The sequence below is a fragment of the Haliotis rufescens genome, unplaced genomic scaffold, assembly GCF_023055435.1.
Source record: "Haliotis rufescens isolate VD_foot unplaced genomic scaffold, xgHalRufe1.0.p SCAF_20, whole genome shotgun sequence".
NCBI classification, from domain to species: domain Eukaryota; kingdom Metazoa; phylum Mollusca; class Gastropoda; order Lepetellida; family Haliotidae; genus Haliotis; species Haliotis rufescens.
In genome coordinates, this window is record NW_025963891.1 from 7,890,493 (window position 1) to 7,902,651 (window position 12,159).

The window sequence follows — 12,159 nt, forward strand, 5'->3', positions numbered from 1 at the left end:
CGCAAGATAGTTTTAAGAGATGGGACCTTGAGGTTAGCGCTAACATCGTTTTGAGGGACAGGGTGTTGAGGTTAGCACTGAGATCCTTTGAGGATAGTGCTAAGATCGTTTTGAGGGATGGGACCTTGAGGTTAGCGCTAACATCGTTTTTAGGGATAGGGCCTTGAGGTTAGCACTCAGATCATTTTAAGGGACAGGGCCTTGAGGTTAGCGCAAGATAGTTTTAAGAGATGGGACCTTGAGGTTAACGCTAACATCGTTTTTAGGGACAGGGTGTTGAGGTTAGCACTGAGATCATTTTGTTTGATAGGGATCGGAGGTAGAGCAAAGGTGGCATTGTAAGATGGGGCCATGAGCTTCCCACCTGTAGACTGACTTCACTAACTTCTTTGACTTCACGTTACCATGCGTTGCCTCTGTTTATGTCCGACCACACTGTCTTCACCCACATGCTCAGCGTGTAGTTGTATCTTTACACAGGTCTGACACCAAAAGACATGTAATTATTATTTGTTCTTCAGTTTGTAAACGGTTTACTTGTTGGCACTTTCTGTCTCCATATGGTTTTGTCGCTGTGCACTACGATTGTCACTAATGTCCATGAAGGTATTAGTTGCGAAGAATGTTCCATGTCTGCTGAAAGAAATTGGCCATTTTGGATGGAACTGAATATTAGTTGCCTTTTTTTTAACAATGCAGTCGAACCTCGTTTATCCGAACACTTGCGTTTCCTCAAATATTGTCTGGATATGTATATGAAGAGTTTGCTGGAGGAAAAGCATCATAAAAAAACATCAAGCGTTCAGTGTTTCGTTTAACCTTGTAATAGTATTTAGAAATAATGTAAATGAGTGTATTCCATAATATCTATATTAATATTGAAATGCTGTAAGTTATGAAGAGGTTTTATTTGTGTTTGATAATGTTTGTTGCAATTATCTATGTAGGATATCATGGTTTTTACGAAATGATTTTTGAAAGCTATAGCATGTCATTATTGTAAATCTATTTTCTATTCTTGCTATCTTTGTAAGATGTTTTTTGTTTTTGTTAACCATTTTGTCAGTGAATTCTTAGTGTATATTCATTATTTGTACCTGTTTTAGTGTGGTGTTACGTATGAACTTTGTGACACTATTTTCTGTAAATTTGTACGAATGGAACAAATCTCTCACCATGGCATGAAAGAGAATTTAGGACTGGATTTTGTTCAGAGACATCTATCATTGTCTAAGTCAGATCAAATATTTGACCAAAAATATAGTAAGCTAAAATTCTGCCTTTCAGAAATTTTGCATTAATATCATTATACAACCCAGTAAGAAACAATTTACAAAAATGGCAAGAGTAATAATAATTTCTATTGTTTGCCTATTGATTTAATATGAATACTAAACTACAAATAAAGTTGTCTGTGTTTTGTGTTCAAAGACAGTACTATTTGCCCTTAGCTTTATGTAGAATCAGGTATAGGTGGGGCAGCCGGGTAGCCTAGTGGTAAAAGCGTTTGCTCGTTACACTGAAGACCCGGGTTCGATTCCCGACATGGGTACATTGTGAGAAGCCCATTTCTGGTGTCCCCCGCCGTGATATTGCTGGAATATTGCTAAAAGCGGCATAAAACCATACTCACTCAGGTACAGGTGTTATACGAGTTATGGCTTGGTTTTGCTGAGGAACCATGCACATGTTTGTTTCAGACTTTGACACATGTTTGTTTCAGACTTTGACAAGTTTCTCGCGGACAGAGCCTCTGCGGCCACGGATGTGCCGAGTATCTCCGCGGCGACAGGTCAACAACAGTCCCGTGCTGCTCCCAGGAGTAATCGACAGTTGCAGAAGGAAGAGGAGGACAACCCATTATTTGCATTATGAAAACACAACTTTGTCCGTTACTGTTAACATGTACCCTTGGTCGGTCACTACACTGAATCAGACACAAATGTTTAGGTCATTAAAAAAACTAACTGCTAGATGTTTAACCTATCTGGATGCTGTGAATCTCCCGTTAGTATTGTTGGTCTGTAAGGTAGCCCAACGGTTAGTGTGTCCACTTGCCACGCACCCAAGACCAGGTTCTTTTCTTTGTGAGTTAGTTTGTGATGCCTACATTTTTCGGCTGTACTTTGGAGCAAGATCGCTAAGATGAGTATGAAACCCTTCATCACATACATACTTTGATATTGTTTATTGGCTGAATTATTTTTTCTTTCAAAATAAATTCTTTAGTTATTTGTTTGAAGATGATAACAAAGCAGTAAGGCTCTTGGTCTAGGTGTTACACTTGAACAAAGAAAGTTAGTGTATGTAGTTTGTAGATTTGTAGAATGTGAAATTTATTTGGACATACCAAGTATGTCCAACTCAAGGACACCGGACAGTCTAGAGGATATCTAGCGCATCTGTTGGGAGAATGTTAACATTGTGTTGTGATTTTTTGTTGGGAGGTGTTCATGCATTGTTACATGTTGACTTCGACATTGCAAAGAAATTTTAATACTGCAAACAGAATATTTTTATGCCAGAATCTGAATTTGCCATAGATTGGATCAAGAGCTAAATTACCAAATCAGAATAAATCTGATTGTATGACATTGTGTAATATATGTGTTAAGTCCCCCTATTGATGAGTTTAACTATAACATAGTTTCAACATGTAAATATTGAAATCTGCATCCTTGAAATATCTGCAATGTTTTGTTGTGACATCTATCTTATATTGTGCGTGTATTTGATTAACACATCTCCTCTCACTATTCAATCTGTATTTATTATCGTTCAGCTTGTCACAAAATGAAATAATGAAGTGATGTTCATCCTCACCTCATCACACTGGGATCTACGATAAATCACATGCTTGATGTCAAGAAACTTTGTAATCAGATGCAGGATTGAGATTTGACAGCAAACAAACAGCCTGAATATTCCAACCAGGAAGATGTATGATTATTAAGAGTTATGATATATAATATATCTCCTAAAGAGGGGATCTTCCCATTTTGCATCTGACATCTTAAGAAGGCGTTGAATGGTTTTTAAAAAATATGTGAAATATATCCCAAAACGTCATGTTCAGATATGTTTAAGTTGTAGTGCAGTAATGATCTTAAGCAAAAAACATTAAGCTCTGGAGACTCTCCCTGAAGAAATAAGTTTTGAAAGAGTGAAGTCCAACCCACTTCCATGGGTGATTTAGACACACTCATCGAGGAAATTATAAGATGGCTTTAGTTTGACTTTGTTTTGTTTTCTACGTCAAATCTTCCCTCTTTCTCATATAATTTTTATGATTGATTAAGATTTGTCAATGTTGCTGAAGGGATTACTTTAAATTTCAGATGTAATTTTGAATTTGACATGTTAGGGAGAAATCAAGAACATTTTTTTAATTGCTTGACCAAGAATGAAAACATATGATTCAGAATAGTTTGCCAATGCAACAAATAGTCAATGATTTTGCTTCAGATTCACTAACTGAACCAGCCCCAAAGATGACTTGAGTATTGACACTGCTGCACTGTATATTCAAAGAAGTACAGATGAGTTGAAAGTGTGCTTTGGTTGATCTGTCTACAGAAATTACCCTAGGAAAATGCATACCTGAAGTCAGTTAATGCATGATCAAACTGAAATACTGTTTAAACACCAATCCTCCAATCAGCGATCAATCAGTCAAGTCCCATTAAGTGCAAGAAGAAGATCACAAGCAAAACTGTTCTCATAACCTTTTCCAATATGTGTTTTAGGTACATCTTATAACATGGGGATACAGGTTACCATGTGGTGTGAGGCTCCACAATTCACAGTTATGTCCCTTGGCCATGTCAGGATCTGCTAGTACTGCATGGGATCAGATCCTAGATTCTCCCCAATTCTGAGCCTGTTCCTGTCAGTACCATGCCGATATGTGCACCAGTATGGTCAGTTGGAAAAAACCTTGTACAGTAGATCCCCACTCTCTTACAAAGGTATGAGACAAACAATGTTTTAACCCTGAAAATCCTTTAAGACATACAATGTGACGTCAGTGAAGACAGTATGTTGTCGTATTTAGGATATTTGTATATATATGTCTAAACCACTATCACACTGCTGGTGGTTATCTTGCCAAATAGTTCTTTGGTAGATTTGCAGGAAATTGAAGTCCAAAATATTTTTATAAACTATTTCAGATGGGCAGAAAATATTTCTTATATTTCCAAAGTAGCCAATACTCTCCGACTTTTCATTTAATGATTTTGAAGATTTTGTCTTGTTTAATAATGGTACATACTCTACATGTCATGTTGAAAATATCTTTTTTTTATTTTGTACCATTAAACTATTGTTTGATTTTGATTTTGTTGCAATATATTTTACTCTTTTGGTTCTTTAGAGGGGATAATTCTTTGGACTAAGATTTATTAACCGAATAAGTAATAGTTCGAAATAATATTGAAAATTTGCTGAATAGAATTGCTCCATTATCTAAAACAAAGAAATTATATTTTGACTAACCATTATATTCCTTGATATTGCGATCAGGCAGATAGCAGACTTCTGATTGTCTCCCTTTGATTAGCGTCTGAACATTTTGTTACCATTCTGTGAATAAAATGTCAAAGCCAGGGTATATCAGTCTTGATTAGATCCAATTGGGCATAAAAGGAGTGTTTGAAATAATTTTATAACCCCACAAGACATTTCAGGCAGGTGACCCATAAATGTTGCCTGCCCATCTGCATTACCTGCCTGAATTTATACAATATTAAATTTAAATGTATCCTTGCGTACTGTGTTTTCGAGCACTACAAAGAATTACTGATTATGTGTCTTCATATCAGTCCCAATACACTAAAATTAAGACTAGATTGACCAATGAAAGCGTAGTTACTTCCTTTCATTCACCGTAAATATTGATTGCAGACAACAGTATGAAACAAATCACCTCTTGATTCAGTTGAAATAATGCAAACAATTACTTGAGAATCTAAAAGGAGTTATGATCAAACTGAGTACGTTAGTTTGCATAAAATAACCTGCCAGCTAGTCGGGCAGGTGAAGGGAAATTTCATGCAGCCTGGCAGAAAAGTCACCAGCCGTGGGCAGGCGAATATTTCAGACACTGCAAAACATTATATGATTGGATCATATTGGAACACCAGGTGTTCGTGAAAAGGGTAAGCATGTCTTGCCCTACCATTAGCATGTGCAACTCAACTTTCTGTGACCGTGACCATTCAATTCCTGTTATTTAGAGATAGCTAGGCCAGACTTGAATACATGCTGTACTTGCTCAAGTAATGATCTTGTATGGCAGAAATTAGTTGACAATGTATTACTATGAGTATTTTGTTATGTTATTCTGTTTAATTTTGTAGTTGAAGTTAGTATTTGAACTATAAAGAAATGAGTATTGCAACTTCTCTTGTAGATATAGCATTAGTTATACACTAATATCAGTAGTTTTGTGCATGTGAAATTATTTATGAAAGTTCTTGCTGTGGACTTGATCTCACGTAGTAAGAAGCTTCTACCCTTGTAATTGTTGCTGATCCAGAGCTGTCGTCATGGCCATTACAACTTAACAAGGAATTTTCATCACCACTCTGCCTCACATGACAGTTTTATCCTCAAGTACCGACTGTTGAAGAAAATTACTGGGTGTCTCTTTACATGATGAAATACACAACACGTACTGAAGAAAGTACGGTGGGGGGGGGCATTAATATTTGCCGGGATATTTTTGTGAAATAGTGTGCTCAGTCTTCACCACAAAAAAATGTCCCCAAAAGAATTCATGATCCCTAAAGGGGGCACGGGTGGCCCAGTCGTCTAAGGCGCCGCGATTCGCTGTGCAGAGTTGCGTCCCTTGGGCACGCCAGAAACCTATGATTGTGGGTTCGAATCCCGGTTCACCCCGATTACAATTCTAGGTTTGTCAGCACCATACCCATGCTCGTGGGTTTCACCGAAGTGGTAAACGTCTGAGACCTTCATCACTTCGAGCTTTCCTCCCTCATTAAGCTGACACGCCACAATATAACTGGAATATTGTTAAAAGCGGCGTTAAACCCAACTCACTCACTCATGATCCCTAACTTTCTGTGTCCTGTATCAGTGTGTAAAATTCCCCAGTCAGACGAGGGGACTGGCAACATTGCAAATACCTGACCAGATAAAATGTTTGCAGTCCATAATATTCTGGGATAACGAACAAAAGTAACAAGAGAGTAAACATAAGAATAGTACTGTTTACTGTTAGTTCTCAGAAAATATCAATAAACTGGTGGATTGTCAACTTAGTAACTTTAACCCTCAACCAACGGGCGTGCAACTTTCCAAAACTAACCGTCCATCAGCAAAATTGACTGTCTTGGACTGTAGGGCAGGGGGACATTTTAAACAGGCAGTATACATAGTTTTACCAATTATTCATGCTTGCAGGGAATCAGCGGACAGTCACTGTACACACATTTGCCTGAAACAGGTTGTATGAAACGAAAGAAACTGAAAACATATAGAATAATGAATTATGTTTTTATGCAATATTGAAATATATAAAAAAATATATGGATGAATATCAAATAATTAATTTATTACGGCCTAACATACCAGATAGCGGTAGGATAGCTTGAATTGTCAACCTCAGAAGAGACATCATGGCCTATTTTTGGGGATGAGAGGATGTCCTGTACTGGACAGCTCAGCATATGTTACAGGGTACTCCCCTTCTCCCTCCTCCCTCCCTCCCTCCCTCCCTATATATATATATTCACACAGGCACACAGGAGCGCGGGCACACACACACACACACGAAGAGCAATGGTTTACGGTATTGGCTGACGTTATTTTCTATGCCTAGGTTTGTGGTGTTAAGAACTTGGCCGACATTTGCACAGTAGTTGTTGCTTGACTGCCAGATATGCCTAGCACTTGTAAACACCACAATAGGAGAATGAGCCTAAGCTCCTTTATTTTGGTAAATACTAGCTTTAAGACGATTAAGCTATTTCTTACAATTCAAGATTTATCTCTGTGTATCATTTTGGACCAAATAAATTTGAAATAACCATTACAATTACTGTCATGGACAGATTTTTCAGATTTTTCACTTCATTTACTCAGTAAGTTTCATGTTTGCATACCATTGTCATATTGATTTGACTTTCAGATGAATCGTAAGAGGTACCTCCCCATTGATATTATCCTGACTATTCTGCCTGCTTGTCAATACTTGACTCGGCTGTATGATGTTTTATGCATGTATATTTCAGCGCATGTATGGCCTTTGTTGGTATGTGTACAGTTACCATGGAAACAGCTGCCATGTTGTGTACAGTTCTCCTTTGTTGTGATGCTTTCTCCTAACAACTATACATACCAAGTACATACCAAGTATTGTTTATGTTGGAAAAGAACGTCTTGGATGACCTTTGAGTTAGTTGTGTATATTTAAGCAGGACTTGTTTGAAAATGTATACATATTTCATGTAAATTGCACTTAAATTGTATGGTAAAATATTGACGAATGATAATTTGTAAAATAAAACATAAACTTGTGAATAAGAAATTGTTTTTTCATTTGTTTGACAGCAGTTTTCATTGTATGTTAATAATGTAATTGTGGTGGCACATAGTCCTGTGCGCAGTGCACAGTACACACATATGGTGAAGTGAAAACTGTTGATGGAGGAAAGGTGTTGGTAACCATGTTCGGCAGGATGATCGACTTCTGAGAGTTTCTAGGGCTTTGGTCCTGCACCACACTGAAACACCTGTGACAAGTTGCTCCATTCAAAATGCCTCTGTTCACACAGCAGTGAATGGGTAACTGGTAGGGTGAGATGGTATTGTGACTGTTAACTTTCTTTGCCTCACTATCTTCCCGAGGCAAGGTCGTGAACTGACTATAAAGTCAACTTTCCTCCTCAGCCGAACTAGGCTGGAACTTCCAGGCTCTATCGTAGCGCCACCAAGTGGCTATTACCAGTGAGTTATGTCCCGTCTAGGTCCGTCCTATTGACCAATCAGATTCCAGCTCTCATATCACTTGCATGTGCTTCAAACAAATTGGCAGCGACAAGTTAAGATGATCTGATTGTTAATCAAGATCTATATTGTAATAAAACGGGTCTTACGTACCCTGTCAAAGTGCATCAAATCACCGACGTACCTTGATTAAAAACATGAAAAGATGTGCAAAATATGTGTCGACTCCCAGTTGGCGGTACACGAAGGTATTGCGAAGGCAATCTGACAATGCGAAATTGCCTTTGTAACGCAACAGTTTGCACTACTGGCAGGGTTGGGTAAAATTCCCCAACGTGTGTCATTTCGTCCATGGACAGGGGGTGCCAGTCAGTACTTGATGTTAAAGGAGGGTACATGAGTTTTCATCACCTTGACCTTTGTCATTGTCCGTGTCCACTGTTGACCTGTTTGCAACATGTCAGCACTCATCAAGCGCTCAGATGTGCAGTAAATGTGTGTTACAATCTCATTAAAATCAGATCTAAGTTCTCGCTGCCGCTAAACACGAGGACATACCATGACGGGTTACGTCAGAACGACCTTTCGCTAACTTTGACAGACCACTGAAATGGCTAACTAGAAGTCGACATCAGCCAATATTAGCAAGCAGCTTTCTCGAGCTTTACGGCACTCGTTTCAACCTGGTGACTTCCATTTAAGACAACGCTTGAAAAATATGTTGACACAGTTCTCGATTAAAATTTTGAAAACTGTCTAATATATGGTTGAGATTGTATGGCAGTGCTTCCCATGTACTGTGCAACGCCTCCTCTGTTCAAATGTTTATATTGCCGATGTGACGTAAAGCATTACCTCACTCACTCACTCAAATGTTTATAGAACGGAACCGAGAGATAGACGATAATTTTGAGGGAATCGGTCGCGCGGGCCGTTATTGTCGTTCGGAATACCCCGTGTTAATATTTTCGAGGTTGTATGATCAGAAACACATTCCGACTGTCACTTTCATGATCTGTTAAGCGACGCTTTGATTGGTCGGATCTGACGTGACCCGTAATTTGATGTCCTCAGATCTTTGTTCAGCGATAGCGAGAACTAAGATCTGATTTTAATGAGATTGATGTGTGTTACTTCCCACAACCAAACTCTGGCTTTGCATGTCTTTGTTAAAGATATAGGGCGGTAATAATTGAGCTGAAAACAGCTGATATCTGAAATTGTAAGGTGAGAATGTTTCGGCACATAACATTTCATACAAGGACCAGTTGGCTTTGGTAAAATTCCACCGGTTTTACTCCTTTTATGACAGTAGGGAAGTGATCACTTTCACAGAGGTCATCATGTACAGTCTATTCAAATTCATTGTAAACATTGGAATCTGCGAGGGAAAGATCAAGGGCAAAATAAGTTCCATTGGCAGGATGTAAATTATTATCAGAAATATAATCTTCAAAAACCTTCCCCTTATTGTGTGTACTTGCACCTCCCCATAGAGGGTTATGTCCATTTATATAAATCGCCCATAATGATGCAGGGCTTAGGGAGCTGATCATATAGATCCTGAAGATCAGACTGTCGAATCGCAGATGAAAGTTGAATGTACAAAGAGCACAAAGTAAATGCAATGTGCAAGGTGAGGCGGTTGAAGGTTGAAGGTGTAGCTGATGGTTGACTGGCAGACAGGTCAAGCTCGATGGCAGGTGCAGTTGCCATGGGTCGATCTGGGTTGCCTAAAGGCAAAATATTCCATCAATAATTTGTGAATTCAGACATGTTATGCATGGCCACGACCAAATATACATAAAAATAAATCACATGTGTGCACACAATATTATGCACATGGCTTGGAATGAGCCGATTGATAGTGCGCATCCTTCTAGGTGAAGTAAGGGTCGAAGTGGTGTATTGGGTAGAGGAACGCTATTCCTGGAACCAGTGCCCTCAACTACCATACTCCCGTCCCCCACCATCACAGGGACCCAGCCCAAGGCAAACAGGTTGCCCAATTCGGCCGCCGTTAACGACACCAAGGGCAGTCATACATAGTTTGTATACTGTATATAGTCCTTGGGAATACATATAACTGTTATTGAAGGTCAAATTCACACTCAAAGTCATGCAATAACCTAATGTATAATGCTATTATATTCTGAACAGCAAAAGAGAAGCACCATGGATAGATATATGAGAAACCTTATTTGTCCTAACACTGTAAATATACTTTGAAACATATTAAAAAGATGAAACTTGGCAAAACTGATCATCAAGGTTGAAATTAAAGTGTCAAATGTTCTTAAAGTGAAACACAACACTAGTCTCTGAGAAAATGGCATCACAAATCAGTATCTCCTGTGTCCGCCATGTTCTTTGATGACTGCCGTGCAACACCGATACATGGAATGGATGAGGCGGTTGATGAAGGCCACAGCCGCTTGAGCCCACACTCTGCGGAACGCCTGACGCAGTTCAACTGCAGTTGTCGGCCTTGGTCGGACGTCGGACGTCATTGGGATATAAATCGGGACTGAGGGCAGGCCACTGCATGGTTCTGAAGCCATTCTGCTGGAGGAAGTATCTTGTTGCCCTCGCAGTATGGGCACGGGCGTTATCATGCTGAAACTCGAGGTTGCGGCGACGTGCCAAATGAGGTATGGCGTGTGGTCTCAAGACTTGATCAATGTACCGAGCTGCTGTGACACCAATGCCTCTCCCTGGACCGATGTTCTGGAAGACCACAGGGCCGACCATCTGTGCAAGACCAATTCCACCCCACACCATGATGCTCGGACCATCCCACGAGTCTCTCTCAACAACACAAGCATCCGAATAACGTTCCCCACGGCGTCACCAGACTCTGAGAAGAGGACTCTTCTCCACTGCTGATGGCGCCAATGCTGGTGCTGTGTTGCCAACTGAAGACGGTCCAGGCGATGACGTGGTGTCAGAATGGGTCCTCGTTGTGGCCTGTGACAGTGGAGGTGTCTGCTCGTCAATCATCGACGCACGGTGTCCACACTTATTGTCGCTGGTGTGTCCCCATGGTCTGCCGAGCAGTTTCCGCAGCAGTAACAAAGCGATCTTGAAGATGCTGTCGCACAATCTGACGATCCTGACGTCGGGTGGTGACCCTTGTCCTTCCACTACGTGGTCGGTCATCTGTAGTGTTGGTGGTCTGGTACCGTTGCTGGAGCCTTTATATGGCCCTTGCGTGGACTTGAAATGCATTGGCTTCTTGCCGGGCGGTTTGTCGATCTTGCAATCGTCCAAGGGCTTGGTGTCGCTGATTTCTTGTCAATCTTTGCATGTGGTAGCAGTTCAATAGCGAATGATTGTTATCCGATCTGCGTGGATTTTTATAGGGGAAGGCATGTGCAACGGGTTACCATGGCCGTTGCCGTGGTGCGTTTGGGCGATCGGTTTGATTGTCATCTGCTTAGTATTTTTATCATCAAATTTCATTTTTCCGGACAAGGTAATGTTAAATTTTAGAAACTTTGACAAAGATTACCCAGATATTTAAATGATATCTTTTCATGCAATGTTACTTGGGGTGACATTTCTTTTGCGGTTCAGTATATTATGAATACTGAAAGCAGATGAAAGATCATGGGAGGTCAAGGTCACATGACAATATACCACAGGTACAATACGCCGGCTTATCTCTGGACTATAAAGCACGTCACCCTGTTCCTGTTGTTGCTTTCAGGGTTTAAGAGGTCGCCTTCTTCCTTAGCAATTTCGGCTGACCTGTTCCTCCTTGGGACTCGTGTGTGAGTAGGGTGACATATCTTTGGTTGTTTTCAGCATTGATAACCTTTCTGTTTTTGTATTAATAAGATTTGAATTTTAGAAATTGATAGAATGTCTGTGGCTGCTGTTTATAAACGTTCGATTAGCTGACCTTCTTTCAGAAATAGGGGTCACGGGTGCCCCAGTCGTCTAAGGCGCCGCGATTCGCTGCGCAGAGTTGCGTCCCTTGGGCACGCCAGAAACCTATGATTGTGGGTTCGAATCCCGGTTCGCCCAAATTATGTTTCTAGGTTTGTCAGCACCATACCCGTGCTCGTGGGTTTCACCGAAGTGGTAAACGTCTGAGACCTGCATCATTTCGGGCTTTCCTCACACATTAAGCTGACACGCCGCGATATAACTGGAATACTGTTAAAAGCGGCGTTAAACCCAACT

At 40.2% G+C, this 12,159-nt stretch overlaps 1 protein-coding gene across 5 annotated transcripts in view; it reads left to right on the forward strand.

Annotated features, from left to right (window-relative positions):
• LOC124129607 (target of Myb protein 1-like) overlaps positions 1 to 7,548 on the forward strand; it is a 63,787-nt gene extending 56,239 nt beyond the window's left edge. For all 5 annotated transcript variants that reach the window (XM_046493084.2, XM_046493188.2, XM_046493125.2 and 2 more), the window contains one exon: positions 1,724 to 7,548. In XM_046493084.2, the coding sequence (XP_046349040.1) occupies positions 1,724 to 1,875 (152 nt within the window). In that variant the 3' untranslated portion in view covers positions 1,876 to 7,548. The remainder of the gene's footprint in view (positions 1 to 1,723) is intronic.
• Positions 7,549 to 12,159: the final 4,611 nt, after the last annotated feature.